Source organism: Falco peregrinus, chromosome 1, assembly GCF_023634155.1.
Source record: "Falco peregrinus isolate bFalPer1 chromosome 1, bFalPer1.pri, whole genome shotgun sequence".
Taxonomy (NCBI): domain Eukaryota; kingdom Metazoa; phylum Chordata; class Aves; order Falconiformes; family Falconidae; genus Falco; species Falco peregrinus.
In genome coordinates this window covers 99,936,130-99,961,569 of record NC_073721.1, presented here as the reverse complement: position 1 = coordinate 99,961,569, position 25,440 = coordinate 99,936,130, and the positions used below count along the sequence as shown (strand labels likewise).

The following is a 25,440-nucleotide window of genomic DNA, read 5'->3' as shown; positions in this document are numbered from 1 at the left end:
CAGCAGTCAGTTTTTGAGGAACGTTTCTTAAGCAGTTCTTCACCTTTGCAACACGTGATTTACTGACACTGTAGAGCGCGACCCCTGAATCAGTATTTACACACCTAAACTGGGACAGATAGCTGCTGTATCACTTTTTTTATTTTAAACTGTGGCTATCGTTGCCCTGTTGGGCCAGGATGTATTTTGTTGAAAGCTGTCCTTTTCTTGACCATGGAGATTCTTAATTTCCTATTTGCCTTTACATTTTTCCTTTTGAGTTTTTCTTCCAGAACATTTTGCTCAGATTTTAAGGTGTAAGAAATTAGTTTTTCTGACGTACCACATATATAAACATGTAAAGCAGGAATTTTAGTAAATGTATCTGAACTATAACGCAGACTGATTGTCCATATTGTATAAAATCAGGTTATCATTAAGAGTCTGAACTGAACCTTCAGTTCTGCTATGGATTTATCTTTATTGGAATTACCTTGTTTTGGGTGCAATACCTGTATGTTGGAGATCCTATCAGGTTTTAGAAGCTCGAGCTCTTCTTCTGGCTGCAGGATGTTCACTATTTCTCTTCTAGGTTGAATTCTTCACAGCTACAGGGCTTTTTCAGCAGTATAGCGTTATCTCACCAGGCTAGATATGCCTTGAGGAAATCGTGGATTACCCTTTTTTCTTACTGTTAAGCCTCATCCCTAGACTTAATTTTCCAGATCTGGATGGCAGAGGAGGATATGAATAGTGTTTGACAGTTTCCTTGTGACAGCAATGCCAATGAGGAGGTGTCTGTGTGGGAGCAGCTGTGGTGTCGCTGCGGTCAGTGCAGTGCTATTTCACAGCAATTCACATCTCCTGCGCTAGGTTTTGCAGGTCTGTGCACTGGGCCATTCTGCCATTCGTAACACAGGTACCCCCCAGAAACAGCAAGGAGTAATTATCTCTTCTGTAAGACGGGTCATTCCCCTAAGTACCAAGCATGGCGTGATTTACTTCTGCAGCAGCCTTGAAACCTCTTCCCTGACTTCATTCTTCTCACCCTAATGCTCATTCAGCCCGTGCCAGCCTGTGTTAAGCTCAGGAAGAGAAATAAGCAGAAAGTCTTTTAAGGTGGGAGGAGTGGCTTTGCGTGCCTGAGACTTTCTGCCAGGACTGGCGTCCCATTGTTTGTAGGGAGAGTCCACGTGTATCTAATCCCTGTGTGAGAATACGTTTCCTGAGCGCTGCATTGTGCTTTCTGTGCTTAGAGTTGGCAGTGTTTCTGTCAGAGTGTTTCTATGAGCTTTACTCGCTTCCTTTGATTTTAATTTACAAATCAGCCATACCCTCTCAAGGTTAAACCTGCTTTGTCTGTCCCTTTGCAAACCAGTTCTTCACAAATTTTAGAAATATAGCAAATGACAGAAAGTCATGCTCCAAGACAAATACACAGCAGCTGTGGGAATGGATTAAAGAATCTTAATGTACTTGTTTGTAAGGCTGTTTTTGGGACACAAAGGTTATCTTCCTTTCAAAACTGCCAGCAAAGAGTAAACAGCCTATTGAGACAAAGTCTGACGTTAGCTTTTATAGAGAAAAGTGATTCTGGTGCTATGAGTTCAAATTACATCCAGCATACGTAGCTTCATCTCCTCCCTGATGGCTTTATAACTCGCTGTGTTCTAACCTGAATCCTACTTGGTGCCTCTCTTGGGTGCCTACTGCTGTGAACTTGGCCAACAAACCCATACCACCTCATCCATTTCTCCTTCTCTCTTTTGAACTTACAACCACCCTTCCCAGCTTGTCTTGTGTGCAGTGCATTAAGTATCTCCTGTCCAGTCACTGCCTTTGCTTGCCTGAGTGGGTACCGGTTTCCTCCTGGCCTGCCAGCTGCCTGCATGGCTCACTGCAATACCTGCCTATGCGCAGCTGCTCAGCTTTGTTATTGCCCTTGGTCTGTCTCATTTGGTAGCACGTCTCAGCTCCTTTCTCATGACCGATTCAATTCAAACTTCTAGTGCATTAACCCCCCATTCCTTACCCTACCTCCTTGCCTACTTCTAGAGCCTTCCTCTTCCAACCCGTGTTTGCACAGTCACGTTACCTCAGCTATCCAGGGTCCTCTCCCCCTCCATGCTCTCTGCCGATTTTTTACTTGCAGGGGCATCTCAAGAAAAGCATTTGTAAGACCTCCACAAATTGCTTTTCAGTTCTTTCTCCAGACTCAGCGATGTTGTTGATGTCCACAAGAAGTGGGTGAACTGAGCTGACATGAAATTGTTTTTCACATTTTATTCATTCCCCCACAACATTTTGTGGGAACTTTTACTTCTGCTAGAAAGACCTAGAAATCTGGGGCAAACCCAGTAATGCTAGGTTGGAAAAAAATTTTTTTAAAATCTATATTTTCAGTATGAAACCAGATGTGTGGCACCTAATATTAAAAGCAATAATTTTTCATTGAAAAACACAGTGGGTTGGTTGTGGTTTTTTTAAATTTTAAAATAGTGCAGATAATTTTTGTTAACCTGCTCCAAATGCTAACAAAATGCTAACATGATCACTGTCAGTCCTGCTTCGCTTGTGTATGAGCTCTCACCTTTCCCCCCTACTATTTGTTTCTCTCTCTTTCTGAGTTGTAAATTAATCAGGGTACAGACAGGTTGCTCATGGTCCCAGGAGTATCTTGAGACCTGTCAAAATATAAGTAGTCCTTATAGATGGTTAATACTAGGAAAAATACATAAGGGCAAGTATGAAGTTGAGAAGCTCATCACTGAAGGACAAGGAAGGAATTAAAAATTCCCTGCATGGCTGAGGATTTGGGTGTTCATGTTAGTTAAGCTGTTTGGTTAATTTTAATTTGGGAGTTTTATGTGGTGTTGAAGTCAACAGCACCTGGTATTGCTCTGTTTCCCATGCATGGGAGAGGAGATAGGACCAACAAAACTGCCTGGGAAAAACCAACATTCATGTTATTCATGAGACATGATGCAAATCCTTCAGAAATAGGCATCTGTCCCAAGAATAGATAGGTTTTTCAAAAAAGAAAGTAAGAGAGAGTCTACCATTTGTCTTTCATTTTACTTCCTGAGGTTATTCAGCACAAATGGAGACAAGAGAACAGAACCTTGGTTGGCTGCAGTCAGTGAATCCAAACTGAATTACACAAGCTGAAAGTCCAGCACCTGGTTTTCTAATCCATAGGAGAGGGATCTGTCAAAGCTGGTTGATCTGCCATCTGGCATGTATCTCCTGTACCTGTCTTTCATCTTGGGCTGATTTTTGCTGGCACATTTCCAAAATCAAATGAAGGGAACTTATGACGAATATTTTCACTTTTACTTGCCTCCTTTGCAAGTCAGGAACTTTTAAACTATACATTTTTTTAAAAGCCTTTAAAGGTATCTTTTCTAGCTTCATTTTGGTCAGTGAAATTAGCAAAAATGTTTTAGGTTTTTTTTTGTGGAAAGTTGCTGATATTTTTAGATCAGTAGCAAGACTTTGGCTGCTCCTCTTGACCTCCCTGTAATCTGTTTTGGCTTTGAATCTCCTGCTTTTCCCTATTGGATTCAATGGGAGAAAAGTGTCAAGGATGTGTCTGGTGATCGCGTCTATGGAGACATTACAATACCTCCGTTAAGTATTCCTCCTCCAGCACCATGCCTGACAAGTCTTTACTGGGAGCTGGAGTCTTTGCTGCTAACAAGACTGTGAATAATAATGAGCAAGAATACTGGGAAAGATCTTTAACATCCCGTCCCTCCCAACTTCAGAACAGTTTTCAAATTTTAGTAAAAATTTTGTTCCTTTCTGCTTTGTTCTTCCCTTCATCTTGAAAAATATGAAATCTGTGGGTTTGGTTATTTGGTTGGGTTTTTTCGGTTTAGTTTTCTGCTAAGTACATTCATTTTCTGAAGTGGCTGTTTCCCATGTCACGATGGCGATAGCACTTAACGGCTGCTGCTTGTCTGTGCTTCAGGAGGTGTTTGTGAAGGCCTGGGGTCACACCTCGTGGCTGGAGGATTTCTGCGCTTGGGTGCCTCCTGGTCTCGCTGCAGAAGGCGCACGCTGCGGGCTCCAGGGCAGAGCCTTTGGATGGCAGCTGAAGCCCGAGCCCTGGTAGGGACCTCCTGTACTGCTGCATTAGACATATGTGGTTAAGAGGAATGACTGTGGGGAGGGAAAAGGCAAAAGGAGGAGAAAAGTTATGATTAGAGTTGGATTCAGCTGTGTTCGTGTACAGACCAGCTTACCCTGTAAGCTTAGGTAAAGGTCTGATGCGATGTGATCTCTACGGAGGGGCAGTGGCTCTTGGTTATGCAAAATGTCCTGTGCCGTTATGTGAGGTTTGCTTGACTGTGGACAGCCAGCTCCTTCTTTCACTTCTTCCAATCACCGTTCCCTAATTTACACAGAAAAGGCAAATCTTGAGGGTGAATAACCAGCCCGCTACGTGCCAGCTGGTGCGCGTAACCAGTGCAACAGACTGACCAGGGAAATAGCCGGGCAGCGCAGCAGCGAGAACAACAGCCAAGCAGTGGCTGCTCCACGCCAGAGCGGAGTGCAGCCCAGTGCTCCGTGTGCTCCCGGGAGGTGTTAGTGTGGATATGAGCCCTGCTGCTGCTGCTGCACCAAACGTAGGCTACTGACCTTGGAAACGAAACAAGGACCTTGAGTCGTGGGTTATTCACCCTGGAAAAGGGAGAGCACCTATGTCATACACCTCATTGCGTCCTGAATGCTTTAATATCACATTTCCTTAAAATCTCTTTGCTGGTTTCCATAGCTCGTACTACAGAAGGCCTGAATACAACCCACCAGAAGTATATATTTGGTAATCGTAATGTAAATTAACAACTCACAGTAATCACTGTTTCATATTTGATGAGATGCATTTTGTGGACATCGACAGATGTTGTTGTGTTTTGTTTGTTGTTGTTTTTTTCTTGTTTTGTTTTTGTCTAAAGCATTGTAGGATTATTTAAATCAAAGTTTCCTCTTTGCATTTAAATGCAAAGTTTTCCTGTTTGCAGGGCTGGGTTGTATTGCTGTGGCACCTTCTACAGCATCACCCCGAGGGGTTTGTGATCACTGACACTTGCCCTGCGTTTTCAGGATGTGCCCGGGTATTGGAGCAGTCAGCGCTGGGAAGCTGCTGACCAGCCACGAGCTGGTGGAAGCGAAGGGAGGTGACTTTCCTGAGGTCATTGTGTAAGCTTGTGGTGGCGCTTCTCTCACGTGCTCGTCTTTTACAATCTTGCTGACCAGCTTGTTTTTCATAGTGCCAAGGTTCCTTGGATTCTCTCTGTCCTATGGGTAGCTGAAAATTGTGTTGCATGGCAAAGGCAAGGGACATGATTTCCAAATTGCCTTTGTGCAGTGGTGCTTACCTGTGTGACAGCTGCCTGACTTGTCAAGAGAACATTTGCTCTTCTTGAAAACTCTCCACTCTTTCCCCCCATCCCTTGCCCTTGCTTATAGAGAGTAATCTGGTAAAAAAAAGGTCTTATGCAGCTGACAAAAATTTGGGTGTTTGTTCATGCAAATATTTGAAAAGTCTCCCTTCAGGGTGTTTATTCAGGGCTTGTTAATTAAGGGGTAACAATGATTTCAAAGCCAGCCTCCAGTCTCTTCACAAAGGTGTTGCAATTCTGCTATGGAAGAGAAGATCCATTTTGCCCCAGTGCATGCTCATTATTTCACTCACCGAGATACTCTCTTTGTTTCAGTGCTGATGTTATGAAGCAATACCCTTTAAGCTAATCGCTGTTGGAAAGGAGAAGCTTGCTTTACAGTCAATGACTTTGATGCCTTGGGTAGTTCAAGTAAGGATCTGCCTCTGTCTTGCCTTGATTGACAAGAGCCTTTCTATAAATTGAGCAATTAAGCAACCCAGTAGCAGCTGCTAGGGAGATCTACTGAGCACAAAGCTGAGAAAGATTCCTGTGCAGATCTCCTGCTGCTCACTCTGACATCCTGAAACACCACCTGCAATTTAAAACTCCAAAAGGAGATCTGACTCCAAGAAGTTAGGTGAGTGTGCTTCTGTGTTTGTTCCATGTCATGGCTCTGGCTCATGAATAAACCAGTAGGTTTTGCTAAATTGGCGAACAATAAGAGTTCAATTTATTCTGAAGTTTGTCTTTTTTGTTCTCAATTTTGTTCTCAAAAGTCTGCTTTTAAAAATAAGGAATTTTAACATATTTTTACCCTGCTGCATGCTATAAATAAACATATATACCTTATATATAAATGTACACTTGTTAAATCACATGTAAGACTGTAGTATGCGCATGGTGACGTATATGAAGCAAGCTTCATGTGCTAATCTAAAACTCTGATTTAGCAAAGTTAAAGTATTTGCTTTAACAGGAGCCTAGAGACTTGAACATCAGTCAAGCAAAAGGCAGGCCAAGCTCATTTAACTGAAATCTATCCAGCTGCGAGCACAGGCCAATGCACACGGGTCTGTGTGCCCCACGCAGTAGCTGACTTTCTCAAAATTAAATGTGAAGTCTGGGGTTTCTAGGTGGACATTTTAAAATGCAATGCAAGTATGTGAAGTATAAGTAGTATCTTGTGGCTTAGAGCTACTTTCAAGCTCTCATTTTTTTTTTGGCAAGAGAAAGTTTTCCAGGGAGGCTGGTTGCTCTCTTTGCTGAGACAGAGAGGCAGCAAGTTCAGAGGGACCTGGCTGATGCTGGGCTGCTCAGAAGGTGTGAGGAGTTCAAGCCTCTGCTGGTCCTTGGCCATGTCCCCCTTGTCTAACCAGCTCTCTTCACCACCTTAGCAGCCTTGGTTGGCTCTGAGCTGGCTGGTGGGGCAGTGTGTGCAGGAGGGATAACTAGTCTCTCTGGCTGCAGCCCTGCCAGTGGACCAGCCCAGGATATTGGAAATGACAACTCCAGTAACACTTTTGGAGGTGCTGAGATTATAGCACAAATTCAGGGATGCTTGGCACCTAACTTAGGCTAAAAGGTAAGTGGGATAAATCCAGAATTAAGTGCCCAGGTCAAAATGCTGGTGTTATGTGCAGACCTAACCCTGCTGAATGCATGGAGCTGCATCTGTGCTGCCTTCCCCCCGTGCAGCAAAGCAGGGAACCTCCCACAGATGTACATGACAGACAGTCAGAGCCCTGCCAGAGCCAGCACCACCAGGGACTTCAGCTAACAATGTGTGTGTGCACTGGGAGAACACCACAGGCCTGCATGGCTGCTGGCTTGGTGCAAGCTGAAGGCATGGGATGGTATGGAAGACGTGTGCTGCAAAGTAAACTCAAGTATGGAGATTTCACTGGGTCTGAGGCACCGGCTGGTGGTTTTATCTCTTCCAGGCAAACCCCACGGCTCTGCAGGGAAGGCCTGCATGCTGCTGCTTTCTCTTACAGATGTTTTCACTAAGACTTTCCACTTCTGGGAGTAGGCGACTGCTCATTTGTAGATCTACTCATCTCTCAGCCTGAATGAGGATGGGGAACAGCGTGTCTGAGGGGAGGAGGGGCTGTCCCAGGTCGAGCTGAGCTGGTGCACTTGCTCTTCTTGCCTCCTGGACCATGCTGGCTCTCCCAGCCCGCTGCTTCTCTCTCTTCTGCCTTAGCATGAAGCTCCACTGGGTGATCCTGGGCACCCTGCTTCTCCTGCTGCTGGCCAGCTCTGGTGGTGCGGCCGAGACCCCCGCCATTGACCTGCGGACCTTCATCGGCTGCGCTGTGCGTGAGTTCACCTTCCTGGCCAAGAAACCTGGCTGCAGGGGGCTGCGAGTGACGACGGACGCGTGCTGGGGACGCTGCGAGACCTGGGAGGTGAGGCTGTGCCAGGGCTAGGGGCGGCTGGCTGGCACCGACGGCCCTGGGGGTGCTGCCCCCACCAAGAAAAGCCCTGAAAAGAACCCCCCCACCCCCACTGCCAGCAGTGTCTGCTGTCAGGTGTTCCCTGCCCCTTCCACTGCCTCAAAGGGGGACGCGCATCAGGTGATGATACTAATGAAGTGCTTATGTAATGTTCTTATGATGCAATTTGAAAGCTTCTTGCAGTTAAGGAGAGGAGGCCTTTATTACTTTACTGGAAAAAATTCCTTTGAGATTAAGACGGAGCTCCCGATTGATAGGTAATATATTTTGTTCCAAAAAGCAAATCCTGAAGATAATGTATGTTTCTAATTGGGTCCTGTTTTAAGTCATAGGCCTGTATAAATATAAAGTAGTTACGTTCTGGGGACATACAGGGGGAGAAAGAAAGAGGGTAAGTACATCTACACACACCTCAGAGAACAAGTTTCTGAGTGCCTTCACCATTCTGTCACTGGAAGGCTCGAAGGGCCGGTCCCAGCTTAGTTCCTTCAGGGAAACCTTGGGCAGCTCGAGAGTTTTGTCCACATGAAGACCAGGACTCTGTGTAAGTGACCAGAGTAGGGGCCAGGCTCTGTGTGCCAGCTCTGACTGCCCTCTTTCACTGCTCGGTGGCACGAGGGGAAAGGCTACTGGTGGCCAGATTTCCCCAGTGGGATAAAGTTCCTTCAAGGGACCCCTTGTCACCTGGTTCCCCCTATTCCCAAGCTCCTCTGGCAGCGCAGACCTGGCAGACTCTCTTAGCGTACTGCAATACCGCTGGGAAGCAGTCAAGCTGAATGCATCTGGCTGTAGGCTCAAGAGCTTCTAGAAAGCACCATGATGTACTTGGGGGGTGGGGGGGGCTGTGGTAAAGGGGGAGGCTGTCTGTATATCTTCTTGCTGAAACATTGTGCATCTGGTTTTTTCCATATGTATTGGGTCTGGCTGAGCCCCGTAGCAGCCCTCCTGGTGCTGTGCTCGCACTGGCAGCTGGAAAGGTGGTGGTAACACACGGGTGTTTTGCCCGCTGCTGAGCGGTGCTGGCACAGCACCAAGGCTGGCCCTCCAGCCTTCCCTGCGCCTCACTGGCAGGCTGAGGGTGGGCAAGGGCTTGGGAGTGGACACAGCCAGGACAGCTGACCCCAAGTGACCAGAGACATCGTTCCATACCATATGGCATCTGCTCAGATCTAAGTGCTAAGAGAGAGGAGGAGGACAGGGGGGCATTTGTTATGTATGATGTTTATCTTCTGGAGCAACCACTACATGTACCAAAGCCCTGCTTCCCAGGAAGTGGCCAAGCATCGCCTGCTGCTGGGAAGTAGGGAACAACATCTTCTGTCTTCCTTTGCTTCCGTGCACATGACTTTTCCTATTGCCTCATTAAACTGCCTTTATCTTGAACCACAATATTTTTTTTCCATCTTATTTTCTCCCCCTGTGTTCTGCTGAGGAGGGGAGTGATAGAGTGGCTTGGTGGGTACCTGGTGTCCAGTCAAGGTCAACTCACTACACATGCAGCATTCTTGTTTCCCAGAGCAGGTTCTTGACACAGCACAGAGGGAAAGAAAGAAAGGAAGAAAGTCTCCTGTTTGTGTTACCTTATGCCGTTTCCCATCTGTGCAAGGGAGAGGATGACAGTGGACTCCCATTCCTGTTTGTGCTGACCCTTCTCAGAGTCTTTGGAAAATGAGTGCCTCTGTCAAAGAAAACCTCACTTTTCAGCAAAAGCAATGCTGCTGTAACACCACGTGTGAGTGTGGGTTTCAGGGCCTTCAGGCTCTCATCATCTTCTGATGGCTGGGGTCTCTGGCCAAGCTCTTTTTGCCACGAGAACTGCAGACTTCTCTGCTGGCTGCGGTGCTGAGTGCACCCCCCGTGGTGTACGTCTGTTGGGCTTTGTGGGACATGCAGCCTGATGGAGAAGACTGGTCCGGCTGAGAAACAAATCGGCTGTCTGGCACCTGGATGTACCTCTGCCCTTAGGCAGCTTGTGCACATGGGAGGGTTTCCAGCAGAATGCATTTTCTTTGATGGAAAATCAGTCCTTTTGGAAGAAAGCAGCTGCGTTTGGCAAACATGCATTTGGTTGAAACACTAATATTCTGCTGAAAACCTGCATTTTGGATAGGCTTTTTTCTTCCTTCAAGCAGCTTTAATTGGAGCTTTATGCTCTAAACAAACAGAAACACACCCATACACCCGCTCCCCTCCAGGGCAGGGCTCCAAAAGGCAAGTGGTGAAGGACGCAACCTAAAAGTTATTTATGTGGCCCCTTCCACCTGATCCAGTGGCTCCCCTATTTACACTAAATCCCCTTGATGAGGCTGGGACTCCAGATCTTTGTCTTGCTTCTTGCCTGAGGCCATTATTTCTCCCTGTCAGAAACCGGTGCTGGAACCGCCTTACATCGAGTCTTACCACCGTGTCTGCACCTACAACGAGACCAAGATGATGACGGTGAAGCTGCCCAGGTGTGCTCCTGATGTGGATCCCTTCTACACCTACCCCGTGGCCATCCGCTGCGACTGCGACATCTGCTCCACCGCCACGACTGAATGTGAGACTGCCTGAGCTCCCCTTCCCCAGGCCAGGTGAGGAGGGGCCACATTCTTCCCTGGCTTCATACCCCCGCTACCTCCAGCGGTACTGGGGGTGTAACTTAGTCCAGAATTTGATCTCATCCAGTAATGCTCCTAATCATCGACTTTTCTGGACAGAGGAGGCTTTAATCCCCTCTCCTCATATTGTTCAAAGCGTTATTGCTGTAGAAATGTAGTACACAGCCTTACAATAGCAAATCCTGTGGGTAAAAAAAAAAAAGATGCAATTTCCCTTCCTTACAAATTTTTCACACTGTGTGACCTTTCTTCATGCACAAAGTGCACAAGGACTAAACAGTCACCGCTGGGTGGAAACAGGCTACAAAAGCTAATTACTGCCTCTGTAACAGCCTCTTTACTCATGTTGGGGCTCAGCTCCTTCCCGGTAATATAAATGCAATTATCAATGTTCCTGCCACCTCGTCACGCCCGCCCACCCCCCCCACCCCCCTCCTTACTACTTCTTACCCTAAGGTCTGTCAGGAATAACAGTCAAAGAGAAGGCCTTAAGGCCAATGAAATGGAAATGGGTATCCAAATTGCTGCCTTGAAATAAGGGTGAATGCATACTCAGCCCTGACTCAGCAAAGTATTTTACTTAAGATCACGATTAAGTGTTTTGCTTAATATCAGTGGACTTCTACAGTTAAGCACATATTTTGGTGATTTGCTTAATTGGAGCTATTCTGTTGTAAAAAATCTTGCCTCACCAGAGACAGTTCCTCGAAAAAGAGAAACACATAAATCTGTAGAACCAAAATGCATCTTCCCATCTGCTTTTGTCCAGGGATGGGAGGGGAACTGACTTCATGTAGAATCAGCAAGACTCTGCAGAGCCCAAGGAGTCTCTCCTGACAATTCCCAGAGTTAGAGGGACCAAGCCAAAAGACTATGATTGTGGTTTGGTTTCAGTGAGTCCCTGGCTGAGGTGGTGGGAAAGAGGAGGCTACGAAGCATGTTCCCACACTTCCCTGTGCTGCTGAGCACCATGGAGACCTGCTTCTCCAAGGATGCACAGAGGGCTGGGGGGCAGCTAGGCTTACTCGCAGGAAAGATCTGGAGTGGTCACTAACGTGACCAGTGTGGGTGAGACAAGCCCCAAGACAGGAAAGAGAGCAGAGACGCCAAAGGATGGTTCACTCCTCCTCAGACCCACCATTTAGAAACTAGGGGACACCTGGGAGCTGCTGCAATAGCCCCCCATGACCACAGCCACATAAGTGCCTTTGTCCTCTGTTCCCACCTGCAGGAGGACAGATCTATGTTCATCCCTCATTTCTCCCCTGAATAAAATGGCAAAGTAGGTGAAAGTAGGAAGATTTGGCAGGTGGGAGAGGCTCACAGGAGCTTACAAAGCAAAGACACCTTCTCAGATAGCCATTAGGAGAGAATTGCTGCTGAGAGTAATATCTGCACCTGCCCTTCCACAGTTAAGTGTCTTGTCTTCTGGATGCAGTTGCCTTCGCTTCCAGGGAGGCATGCTAGAAACTTCCCCAAGTGTCCTGTCCTCACTGAGGGAGATTTAATTTAACCTGTAATTTATTAGCTGCTATCATTTTTTCTTTGTCTGTGGAATTGTAAAAGCTGCACTGTAGTTGAGTGGGAAGGAGGCAATTTTATCACTCTGCCTTCTGTAATTCTGAATAGAGACTGCCGTGTCAAACAGCAGCGGGAGCAGTTTTCTGCTGATGGAGTGTTTAACTGCCCTTTAAAAAGTCCTTGTGTTTTGTTTCAGGTTGCATCTCACAATCCTTCTGATCTTGTTACTGTTCTAATTGGCATCACAACCACTATGGGAAATGTGCAAATTATCTTGTGTCCTTAATAAATCTCAAAATTGTAGTATGAAAGCAATGGAAAGCAATGTGTCACTCTTTATTTATGCATAGAGATTTCTCAAGTAGAATATGTATAAGCTCCTACAAGCTCTTTGCCAGAGCTGTGAACACCTGCAAAACATCTCCTTGATCCTGATGTGAAGTCGTTTCCTTTGCTGGATTTCTCTCACGGAGCCTGGCTGTGCTATCGTCTCAGGATTAGAAGCAGGGTTAGACAGCGGCAAACTTCCTTCCTTTGCAGCCCCAGGAAATACGGGCTGTACCCCGACACGGCGAGACGGCAGAAACCTCAGCAAGTGTTCGGAAGAAAACACCTCAGGGTGTGAAAGAGGGTTTTGACTGATGCAGTAACAGCCAGATGGGGGGGAAGGGGGGGGGGAGGGGGGGAGAGGAAGAGGGGGAAGGATGTATTGACTGAAACCAAGTGAAAAATTCTAGATGGTCTTTTAAGGAGAGCAAGAGTGAATGGAGATCCTGGTGTGGGTGACAAAAGTAGAGCCAGTGCCAGAGCCCACCATCTGACTGGTGCACATCCCTCTTCATCCAGCTCTGCAGGGTTCCCACAAGTCGGCACACAACAGTGACTTTCAAGGAGCCAACTTCATTCCTGCCATTGGTAATTGCAAAGCTGGGGCTCTTTCCCAGAAGTTATTACACTACTAGGTCTTCATTCTGTTAAATTCCCACCAGTTTTAATACCTGTGACCAGGTCTTTCAGCTTTCACATCCTTTATGCTGCAGCTGGGATGGCATATCCCGCTTAGAATTTGCAGGCAGTTGACATATCCCACACATTTCAGAGCATAAGAAGCTCCTTCCCAGGCCACCTTCATCTCCTTGGGAGTATTGTAATGTTCTTAAAAGCTACAGATTTAAACCTCACCATCTCACCTGTCTAAAGCAGTTAAACAACCTTCTGTCCTTCGTGTGTAAGTTTGCAAGGATTTTGTTACAGAGGCTGTCACATCTCGGATATTATGTCTCCCATGAAAACCCCTACTGTGGTTTTTTTTTCATGTGTGTTGTTGTTTTGTTTGTTTGTTTTTTGTTTTTGTAGCACATTGATTGTCCCCTTCACCTGAACACTGACCACCAGCACCAGACAAAAATCCTCAGAGAGTGCAATGTGGACCTCTTAAAAGTGTCATTAGCCACTGCACGTTTAACCTGGCATGGCTTTCATTGCCTTAAAGCAAGGCAAGGACATTTTGCTCTACATGTATGAGGGGAACTTGACTTCCCTGGGAGAATTGTACTTGCAAATCAGGGAGTGAGGGAGAAGCTCCTTCGCGAAGCCTCTGTGCTGAACCATTCCCAGGTGTGCAGTCTCAGCTTGAAATACCTGCTGCAGTGAAACACTCTGGGGGAGAAGGGAGATGGCTGCACCTGCCTGCTCAAGAAGGAGAAGGTGCAGATACGGAAAAAGCATCACTGTGCAACGTGGGGAATGGGCTTGGCTCTGTCATAAACATGCCAGGTGAGGAGGGGCGAACCAATACATTTCTTTGTGCCTCAGTTTCCCTTCTGGACACCGGGAGTGATGATACAACTGTTTTTTTTTTCTCCCAGTGTGTTTTGGAGCATATAGGCTACAAGGTCCCCTGTGCTGGGTCATAGCCCTACATCCTGCACAGCGCTCAGTTTCTGAGGTTTGTTGTCACTCTGCTAACCTGAACAGTAGTCACAGTCATGAGGTGCTTTCATTTTTTCACAATATTTCCCTGTTATATCATGGTTATAAGAGTTCAGCGGGTCTTGAAGTTCATCTCCCCTCATTCTGGTGCTGTAGTTGGTTGCCCAGCCAGACTGACCATATAGACTGAAATCGGTGTATTTTACCCCGTCTCCAAACCTGGGTTACAGTGAGAGGAGGGCAGGAAGCTGCCCCGGATGCAGGTTTCCTGCACTGGCTGCATTTCTCTTTGGGGGACGGGATGGGCAGCTCCCTCCTGCTCTCATTGTGCTCACATGAAAACAGAGGAACCGCTGCCCTGGGTCACAGCAAAGGGCTGTCTCGCCCAATATCCTGCCGCTGACAGTAGCCAGCAGTGGATCCTCAAGGAAATGTGAAAGCATCAGTGCTGTACAGAGGTATCGCCCAGCTATACCCGCCCGGCTTTAGCAGGCAGTAGTGTAGGAAGTTTCTGCTCTGGAGGATGCCTTTGGCATCTTGTTGTTAACCCCAGGTCCTCCAGGCTGCTTCTGTCCAGAAAAAGTCTGGCAATGGGAAGGTTGGTGACTAATACTAGCTGTGCCCTCTTGAATGGTCCTGGCTCCTCTGGGGAGGTATCCGTTATGGCAGCCAGGGATTTGGGCTGCAGTGCCTTTTCATTAGGAGTGGAGTAGACCCTACCACCCTTTGCCTTTGCTCTGTGAGTGAGCAAAGGATGGTTGAGCCTGCTGAGGTTCACAGGCTGCAGGAACACAGAAAGAACCTTTCTCTGGCAAAACTTGCTTTAACCCAATCAGTCTTAAGGACATTGTTCAGGAAGGGTGGGATTTATAGTCTTCATTTGAAGACCAGCCTGGCTGTTCAATGGGATTGCTTTTGGTCTTGAAAGCAACGGTAATGAAAAGCTGGATAACAAAAGCACTGCCTTTTTTTTTTTTTTTTAATTTAAATTCTCATTTTTTTTTAATCAAGATCCACATTTCTGCACGGAATCCCTGGAAGACTGGAGCTAGTCATATTCTTGATTCCAGTCCAGCATTTAAGGGCTCTTTCCTCATGTAACTTCTTCAGCCCTTTAAGCATTTCACTTTCTCTCCTGATTCTCCTTGCCCTGTCTGCTGGACTCAAGGTTGCGCAACTCATCATCTTCCTTGCCATCAGTAAGAGTTTGTTGGAGTTCTTTTTTATCCATGTGTTAGGTTTGTCAGGGAGTAACAAATTCCCCTCAAAACTCCTAGAACTCAGGATAACGCTTTTCCCAGCTGCTTTACCAAGAGAGCTCCAGTGCCTGCTAGGCTACTGCACACTCTGTTATGTCCCAAACACTTCACGCAAGGGAGGAAAAAATCCTCTTATGATGCTGTGATATTGCAGTGGAGACCACAGACAGTAGTGCCCAAACCCCTTATTAAAATAATGAAAAAGAAAGTCTATTTGAAAGAGCAACCAACCAACACCTTAACATTGGTGGGGGAAGGGAGACTAAATACCTCCAGGCCAGTCACTGCGGGGTACCCTGGGACCAGAGGGAGCTGAAGGCTGAGTGCCAGCAGGGAGCCAGCCCTACAGGTCCCACATCTCCACCTTCCCAAGTGTCCAGACTGCAGAGGATTTGATTAAGCAGCCGTTTCCCAAGAGGAACATGCCCGAGGTGAGCAAACCTCTGCAGTGTCATCTCCTGTTAGACTCTCTGCAGGGGACACCGTAAGGTGTAGGTGGTTCCAGAACCATCCAAAAGCAGCCTTATATGTTAGTATCTGGTTTTCCTACTTGGAATGTCCTGCAAGGTATATGTAATTAGCATCTGGGAAAATAAGCACAGCACCAGACTTTCTCAAAATGATGCTGTCAAAATACTTAGCATTACATTTATTTTGTTAAAATAAACTATGTACAATAGACGATATTAATGTGCAGTTACAATATACAATAATTACATGTTTAAGAGAGGATAAGCAAAAGAGTACAGAATCATGTGCTGTAAATAGGAAACTAATACTGTCTACATGATTTTTAAACTATGCAAAACATAATTGCTGGAAAAGTGAATTTCCTTGGTTTGAAGTTTTATTGCTTTGACGTGAATTCTGAAGTTTTGGTTAATCTTTGAAAAAAGATATACCACTCAAAAGTCAGACAATGTTTTAGTATTCATCCTTTGGTTTTATCAGCCCTATACTCCAGCAATATTGCACACAGCAACCTTTAAGAGAGGAAAATTCAGTTGCTCACATCAAGTAAAGTGAATGACTTTTTTTTTCTTAACTTGCTAAGAACTGACCGATGATGTGTTAGGTCCTGATTTGTGCTGAGGTCATTACCTGTGCTTCACAAACCCAGTTAGAATAACTTGTGCTGTTACTTTTAAGTATTACTGAAATACTACACCAAAAGAAAGGAAAGAAATGTTCTTGTCTTTGTGTTCTCAGGGAAGGAGATAATTTCTTTACAGTGAAATGCTGCTGTTTGACCATCATAACAGGTTAAACTGGATTCAGTTATCCTTGCACTTGAGGACAGTTCAGTTCCACTCCCTGCTCCTCTCTGCAGCTTTCTTTGAAGCCCTCCCAGTCTCAAGGTGCTGCTGAGCCCCAGGTATGCTGGTGTGACTCCACCGAGGCACCTCCAGCCCCTGCTGCTCCCCTCACGCCGTACGTGCTGGGGCAGCATGGACACCACGCTGCGCCTCGCTCTGCAGCATGTCCCACCCGGCAGCCTGGGCTCACTACCTTAGGTCACATCTGCTCAGGAGTGAAGAAGACTTTACCAGTGTCTTTCCCCTCTGACATAAATTTATGTTATTGCTTATTAATGAATTAATATTTACAAGTCTGGGGAAAGTTTGGGCTCACTTAGCCCGTACTGACAAGGCAGTTCGTTGCCTGCCGGTTCTGTAATGCAGTTAGAGCAGCTGCCTATTTTGGGGAAAAGTGTTGGGAGAGGAGGTATGACAGTCATACTGTGGATATGGCTTACACCCAAACTACTTTGACAGGTATCAGACAAAAATTTCTACGTGTTATCAGCACAAATAATTGTTGTGTTGTAAGATCTGGAAACTGTAGACTGGTGACAACTGTTTACTCTGAATTCATTAACCTCCAATCAAAGTAAAAAAGTCACCAGATTTGATATTAGGGAGAGCTCAATTGGATCTTTGGCAAAACCAAATGCAAAATTAAACCTGGCATCCCGAATGGGATGAGAGGAAATTGAGTGGCATCCATGAGTACAGTGTCAAACTCAGTAATGATAGCCATTTGTTTTGGATATTACACTGTTAATGTAATTATTTTCAACTTCAGCCTCAGGAGTGGCTGAAATGAGGAATTACAAATCTAGTCTCCAGAGCTCAAGCTAAAGATCAGAGCAGCGCAGTCTCCAGATGCCTGACTTCTTTTGAGAGTCCACAACCAGCAGCCAAAAGGTGTAAAAGGTCCTTGGACCTTGCTCGGTGTATCTGTGTGCTCAAAGCTTGATCAGCCACAACAAAGGGCAGAAAAGGAGGAAACGTACAGACTCTGAAACACTTTCCACTGCGGTCATGTGTGAACCCCGTTGAAATTTTCCATTGTCTTCATGAGAACTGAACTGAAGCCAACACACAGCATCTTTGAAAATCCCATCCTAAAATTATAGTTAGAAGCAGCAGCCAAACACTTCACCACAGTCTGCACATTCTGGAAAGGGGTGGAGATCATGCTCAAAATTATTTTTTTAAACTCTTTTCAAAGTTTAAGAGATTTTTCACCATTGACAGCAAGTCATATGATTTTTGCTTGTTGCTCGTGATATATGTGTTTGCGAGCTCATTTTCCTCTTACAATAAGGTTCTGACTCTTTTTGCCGTTCTGGTGGGTTCCTGGAACTGCCCAGGAAAAACAGATGTTCACATGTTTCTGAAAGCTTTAACTGAGACAAAGAAAAGAGGATTTGAAGAAATTTTTCATCCTACTTATGGACATCTAAACATCTTAAAATGAAATTTCTGTTTTAGGATCAAACTGCCCAATTGTGGCTCTGGCCCCTGATTTTGCACCTCTCCTCCAAAGTAGAAGCGCAGATGCTGTTCTTTTGCATTCATTACTCCTAAATCAGTGGTTTTGTCCCAACTTTTTGATGCAAATTTTTGATTTTCTATTTGTGTTTTGTTTTGATAGGTGAAGACAGCTGAGATCACAAGCCACCACCAAAATCAGTGGGAGGCTTTTTCCTGCTTTCAGAGGGTCTTTATTCACTAAGAGGAAAACAAACATTTATAGTAGAGATTTGTCGTCTTTTTTATGTAGAACTTAAATGTACCTAGAAGTTATCTGACGTAGGTCGCTCCATGCTCACCTCCTGTCACAGCAGATGCTCCTCCAGTCCTATAGAGTTATGAACCAAGGAAATGTTCTGTTGTTTCCAGATTTTCTTTTTTATGCGGGATAAAACATGTTACAAATCCTCCTCAGGGAGAAAGGCATGCGCAGCCTGATCCCTGCAACCTACCTGTTTATTGAACAAATGGTCTCTGTGCCAACATGAACATATGTTGATTGTTTTGCTGGAGAAGACAAATGTGCTTTTAAACAAGCCTGGCTTGAGACAGATTGATGCCATTGTAATTTATTTTTAATCCGGATGAAGCTTCAGTATGGTGAATGAAGAGGTATTTGCTGTACCACTTGGGGGAAAAAAAGCTACAGAAAAGGTCACGGACTGTAAGCAAGCTATGTAAGCAAATGGGCATCTTTCATGTCTGGATTAGAGGAACATTTTCATAAGGACACGGCAGCTTGCATGGTGAAAATACATCTGCTAGACATATATCATTGCTGTAATTAGCCACTGTATTGCTTGCTGTGCAAGAGGTTGGGTGTGATGAGCAGAGACAGCAACAGAAATTGTTTGCAAGAACTTCTGCAACTTTTCTAAGCTCCTGTAAAGGGTTCTCAAAGTAAGTCTCTGGAGTCTTGGGACAATTTCTTGGATGGGCTCTTGACAGCTAGCTGTCAATGGGAAGTGAAGCTCATGTGTCCTTGACAGCTGCCAGTAGTGAAATGTTTGTACCCTGTTGCTCTCAGTTTGCTACAGTGATTTTCCCACCCTTGGGGTGGGTTTTTAGGCACTTGCCTAGAGTTGCATTGCAGTGACTGTTTCTGGGGAAGTCCTACTTGGTCTGTGTAGCAGCCTGCCCAAGGCTCATCTCCTTTCCCAACTAATTTCTTGGTTCTTCTCTACCATGCTTCCTTAGCAATGGCAGATACCAGACAGATCATGGTCCTGAGCGTGACAAAGGCACCAGGTGATTTATACAGCATGTGGGGAATGGCAAATCATTGCTTTTTGGAGGACACAGGCCACCAATACTAGAGCAACTAGAAGAGATTTTGTTGTACGTTAACTAAAAGGACTGGTTACCAATGGGCATATTCAGCCTCCCTCATTTACATGAGTAGTATCGCAGGGATTGAATAAGACACGAGGAAGTTGGAGACAGTCCCTTGTGAAGGAAGCAGTGTGAGGAAGACTGCCAAAATCTGCCCCCTTAATACAACTATTTGGACTAACTTTATTGCATATTAAGATGCAGCACTATATTTAGTTCTGAAGCAGTGCTTTGAAAGAGAAAGAAGGTAAGAAATATCAATGACAGCTGCCGAAATGATTGTTTTGATTGTCATGCTGGACTTGGTGTGAATTCCGTGGCTCCCATCAGCAAGATTTGTGTCAGGACCAGCACATGTGGAAGTGGAGGGAAAGACTCACATCATGCCTGATTCAAGGCAATGCAAGGCAAGAACTTGTAGTTGGTTGTTCTTCATAAGCTACATATTACTGTAACAGTAGATATTTGCAGGGCAGAAAGAGAAGGTCTGGGCCTGTGTGGCACATAGGACAACCAGGAGGTTGTTTCCCACCTTAAGAATCATTTCCCACCACTCCTGGAGGACAGAAGCACATGGGACTTCCACGCAGCTGAACAAACGCTCCTGGATGGACCTGTGTGGGGTTAAAGCCTTGTTTCTGCGTTCTCCCCAAGTTTTCTGGGCTCTGGGAGGCACAGGACAAACTGTGGAAGTCTTCGTGGGACCTCCTTTAGGTTATGCTGGAAGTGGTGATACAGCACAGCATTGTCCCAGCGCCCCTGGCCTTGTGTTTTAGCAGTGCTGTGAAGGGCAGAGGCATCAAAAGGTTGTTTTAATGTGATAAAAACTTTCTAATGTCTTGATCTATCTCTCCAATACCTAAAGTCGCTAGTGTCTCCTTGCAGGAGCTTGCATGAAAGCCCTTTGGGAACTCTAAAACTACAACTTCAGGTTAACAAACAACTCCTGGTAGAACATTAAGGTTCCAGAAGAGGCCAAAGGAGATGGGTTTTACAGGATCTAGCAGATTTCTTGTAAGTTGTGAGTGCTTTTGAAATGGTAACAGACTATTAGCAAAAGCAGGTCTGTCAGGAAAGGTTTTGACATCGGCTGCATTAAGAGGCCATTGTTAAAATAGATTCCAGGGGTGGTTTATAGCCTTTATAACTCTCCTGTGTTCCTTTGAAGGTGAAATTGGGAGCCGAATTCTAGCTCATCCTACAGTGAGAATACCCATCTCCTTTCACCTGACAATCATATATTGATTTTCTCTTCTTGTTACTAATGGTGTTTGAAAATAACTTGAAGTTTCTATCTGTTGCCTTATGCCGCTGCTTGCACTATGTCTGGTGCTTTGATATTTCTGAAAATGAGCTTTGCTGCCTGTTCACACACCATCTGTTGGCTTTTAGAACAGGTATTAAGTATGACTTGCCAGATAGTCAGTAAGTCTCCTTACATCTGCCTGCAATCCCTTTCTAGAGCCTGGTGGCCTGTGCTACTCCTGCCTCCCCAAAATAATAGTGCAACAGGGCAGATCCTTGAGTAAGTGCCACATTGCATGGGTAAGTGTGTGTACATAACCTAACACTGCATTAACCATGGCTATTTTTAAAACACTTATTTTTGTTGGAAGAGAAAATTGAAAATAAATGGAGTGCGGAGGGTGTTTCTCAGTGGATTGTAACCAGCCTCCTTCCCCATAATACCAAATTTTGGTCACAATCCTAGAATCACTGAATAGTTTGGGTTGGAAGGGACCGTAAAGATCACCTAGTTCCAACCCCCCTGCCATGTGCAGGGACACCTTCCACTAGACGAGGTTGTTCAAAACCCTGTCCAACCTGGCCTTGAATCAGCTTGAAAAACTTGAAATTTTACTGCCTCACAAACTTGATGTGCTTGGTTTTGTAAGTGCAAAGAGAACCCTGGTTGGTCTTAACATTTTTTGTATGCATATTAATACTTTCCTATCTGCCTTCACTGCTATGCAATGATTTGTGCAGGGTGCTGCAGTTTAATATGTCGAGTCTAGCATTTTAGCTTCTACATCACCGTATGTATTTAGTGAATTTTCCTCAGACCACTGCAGTTATGTTATTGCTACGACTTCCTATTTAATTTTTGATTTTATATGCCTATCCTATACCATCCCATTAGTATTAATAGACATCCCGATACTTGGTGGCATGCAAAAATAGCATTTGATTATTTGTGGCTTTCCCTGGTGCATGCTGGGAATGCTATATTGCCCTTTTCCAGTGTGCTCATTATTTTGTGATCAGCTCAGCTGTCAGTCTGGATTTCTATTTCCTCTGTATTTTGTGAAGCTCCAAGAATATCTGGCAGCTCCAACCTGAGTGTTTGCATTGCGCTTCAGCTGAAACAGACTTCACTTACTTTAACCAGAGGCTTGTATGTAGGCTAACGCCCTACAGCAACCTGCATGAGCTAAACCAATGTAATCATCCTATTTTATTTCCACTGAAGTAAATAGCAGCACAGGGAAGCTCTAATTTTCTCTGAAATCCGTTGAAAGCTTTTCTTACATGGTTTCAGTGGACATCTAGTCATGTTGTAAGCCAACGAACGTTACCCAAATATTTATTTATTTAATCGATTCCTAGTTTTCCTCATACTCCCCTACTATCTCTTTATACTTGCTAGTTCAGCTGATTGCCAGTGTCCCAGCTGTGCAAATACTCACTGCTCTGCCTGGGAACGGCAACGCAGCCTCTATGCCATGACGTGAACTCCTTCACCGGGCTTCAGCGCTCTCCTCGCTCTGAGCTGTGCTGTATCAGCCAGTCCATTTGAAGCAAAGGTCTGGGACTTCATAAACCCAAATATAAAACATGCACAAAGAATGGCAGCAGTGAGGAAATCTTTCTTTTATCTGTCTTGGATCTAGCACAGCTTTGTTTTCATCCACGCTTGCGTGCAGCTGGGCAGGGCTGGTGAGTGAGAGCTGGGTGGGTAACAGCAACAGAGTTTGCCTCAAATTCGATGGCTTTTTCAGAGGGAATGGTTGATTTCTACCTGGAAAAGTTTTGGGGTTTCAGAGCTGGTTTCTGTAGGTGTCCATGGTAAATTGAATTTGTGCTGAAGGAGGAGCTCGGATCCTGAAAGCCTTAGTGACTGCAGGTTTGGGCACTGCGTCGTGCTTGTTCCCTTCTCTGTGCCAAGGCTGCCGTTCCTATAGCCCTGCTGAAGTCGCTGCTTGCTCTGGGTACTATTGGCTCTGTAATTCACCACTAATTATGAGTCTTCCTGGTTGCATGTGTGTGTACTCAGCCAGGCTTCTGGAGAGGAGTGGGCTGGCAGCCCCCTGGCAGGGGTGTGGGGGGACACAGGGCACATGCCCCTGGGCTGGGAGGGTGCACTGCTGTTACTTCCTTACTCCCAGGGCTTCGGAAACACCAACTGCAGGCACTGCTTTTGTGAGGAGTTACATCAGAAGTCTTTAAATCTGTATTTGCTGGCACTTGATTCTCTGCTTGAGGAATGAAATCCATACCAAGGTAGTCTCATGGCATCGCCAGCGTACCCAAAGGCAAATGCAAGGAACAAGGCGCCCTGCGAGTTCATCTCTGGGCGCCTGTGTTGCTGTGATGTGCAAAAGCAGAGGCTCCCTGGAGAGGCTCTAGTGGAAAGGCACACATTTTCTTCAACACAGAGCGAGCTAACAGGCAGCTTTCCTTCCCTTCCCTTCCCTTGAGGGCTTGGACATCCCATCTCCGCGCTGCCGGCTGCAGCCCATCATCTGTGACTTGTATGAAAGTTCCTTCCTGAGGAGTGCAGCCACGCTGCAACTTAAACAGCGCTCACAGCAATGAAGCTGGAAAAATGGGAGCAAAGACGTAATGAATGGGAGGGAGGCTACAATAAATCAATGTTTACAGCTCCACTTTGATGAGGGTTTTTACATGAGATACTCCATTTAAAAAAAAAATAATCTTAAGGCAGCTAGATCATCTTCAAGCAGCTGAAGTCAGTGCGACCTTTGTTTTTTTTTTTTTTCTTTGCTATTTTTGTCTGCTGGGTGAGATGTAGAAATCCAGCTGATCTATAAGGTAAGTTTTCAGTTGCCATGGCAATGTGTCTCGTTCATGTTCTCAGTTTGGATGGGAGATTGTTCCATGTGGCTATTTCATGTCTAGGGCAATATTCTTTGGTAGCAGAACTTCTTTGTATTAATGCTACAACTCTTCTTCCTTTCCCAGCTTATGGAAACATGGCTCAGCCTGAACATTGCCCTGTAAAAATACAGTTATTTGCATTTTTTTGTTGTAAGAACATTCCTTAAGTCTGGAGGTAAACGTTGATCCATCTTGATAGCTTGGGTACAGCAACATTCTGAAACTGTGAAGTTTCACCATTAAGTGAAAACAAACTGGAATCATTCCACCTTTGCTTCTATGTGCTTTGAACAAACTAAAGTACATCCTGAACTAGCGAGTCTTATAGAGGAAAAGTAATTTAAAAGTACATCCTACCTATAGTGTATATCTTACATATTAGATTTCTACAGGTCTCCATGTGCTTTCAGTCAATTCAGATTCAATTCCTAAGTACTGAAAATTCCTAATTTTGATCAATTACTGCTTAAGGCCACAAATAGAGTTTCTCTTGTTTCTTCTACCACCTTTAGTTCTTTGTTTTTCCACGCTGCCTTCACCTTATTCCTAAGGTGAAGAGTCAAGAATGAGCAGGCATCCTGGTTTCTGTTGGCTCGGTGCAGTCTGCAGTGGTGGGGACAGGCTGCACACAACTCTGGAGGGTTAGGAAAGCACATAGACACCGGTTGGCCTAGTGTGATACAGCTTGGAGGTTTCACAGAACGGAGGGCTCCTATATGTGGGTAAGAAGGACCCCTTTCTGGTCATGTTCCCCATTTCAGTTGCGTGTGACCTTCATTGCCTTTCTAACCTGCTTGGTTTCATGGAACTTGTCTCGCTTTTCTTTCCAAGTGACTTCACACAAGGGTGCAGCAGCTGTGGCACTTTGCACAACGCTTCTTCTTCTTCTTGGGGTGGAAAATGGTCAGGATTGCCTCGTCGAAGACAGTCTTAAGGCCTTTCTGCGTGAGGGCTGAGCACTCCAGATAGCACTGTGCTCCAATCTGAAAGAGAAGGCAGAAAATGTGAGTACCTGCTGTTGGGAGAGACAGAGGAACCCTGCCACAGTATCTTCTATGTGCATACATGTCCTGCCACAGAGGGAAGCCCAGGGCTTTAGAAAGGGGGTCAGATCATTGCTCTGTTTTGTACCTGGCTGCCTATGGGATTAAGGGACCAGCTCAGGTGGTCATTGCAAATGAGAGGGCAGGGATGAACATCAACATGGTATCTCATCACAGGGGTCAATGGGGAGGAGCAGAAGTTCCCTGCATGGCCCTCCAGAGAGAGGGAGGCTGCATCCATGTTTGAGTGCTGGACCAGGAGCTTGGCCTCCTATCTGTGCAGCTGGGGGGGCTTTCAAGGACGTGCTGGGTTGTTAGCTGAGCTTGGCTCTTCTGCTCTGACCTGTCACTCTCGTGTCCTGCCTCCTGCAACGACAGGGAGCTGCTACCTTGGGGAGGGCTTCCAGCTGGTTTCTGGGAACCGGGAAGCATCATCTCGTGGGGGTGCTGGTATGACACAAACCCACACAGTAGTCTGGGAAAGCAGCCTCAGCTCATTCAGCAACCTTGTGGCTTATTCAGCTTTTTCTGCTAATGGATGTTCTCGCTGGCCTTTGAGGGTCAGGGCTTGTAACAACACCTGCAGCATATAAGGTGGAAAAAGCTGGGGTCCAGATGGCTGCATTTCAGGAGCTGAGGAGGGCTTTTATCCCCCTACCTTCTCAGGAGAAAGGTGCAATAGCATAGAAACCTTGGGAGCTCCGTCTCTGCTGCTTGAAGCGCAATGGGTAAGTGAGAATCAAGTCATCTGTGCTTTTGTAAGGGATAGGGATGGGTTTGGCAGGAGGCAACTGCAGAAAGAGGTTTACCACATGCACCTCCTGGCAGAAGCCTGAACAAGAAACACTTGACTTAGCTAAATTAGGCAGTAAAATTGCTTTCCTGCCCATTTACTACCGGCTGCCTGGTGTACCTTGCTGTGCTACTTAGAGCTTGGTTGGGTAATGCAGCAGAACAGCAGCCTCAGGACTCACAATCTGTATCTGGTTC

The 25,440-nt window shown here is 45.7% G+C and overlaps 2 protein-coding genes across 2 annotated transcripts in view; one reads left to right on the top strand and one right to left on the bottom strand.

Annotated features, from left to right (window-relative positions):
- The first annotated feature begins 7,573 nt into the window (after positions 1 to 7,573).
- On the top strand, positions 7,574 to 10,378 carry GPHB5 (glycoprotein hormone subunit beta 5). Its single transcript, XM_005241809.2, has 2 exons — positions 7,574 to 7,777; positions 10,190 to 10,378. The coding sequence occupies exons 1-2, from the start codon at positions 7,574 to 7,576 to the stop codon at positions 10,376 to 10,378; spliced, it is 393 nt and encodes a 130-aa protein (XP_005241866.1).
- Positions 10,379 to 15,747: 5,369 nt separating this feature from the next.
- Positions 15,748 to 25,440, bottom strand: part of RHOJ (ras homolog family member J) — a 62,923-nt gene continuing 53,230 nt past the window's right edge. Inside the window, exon 5 of the mRNA XM_005241808.3 lies at positions 15,748 to 24,390. Within this exon, the coding sequence (XP_005241865.1) occupies positions 24,244 to 24,390 (147 nt within the window). The 3' untranslated portion in view covers positions 15,748 to 24,243. The remainder of the gene's footprint in view (positions 24,391 to 25,440) is intronic.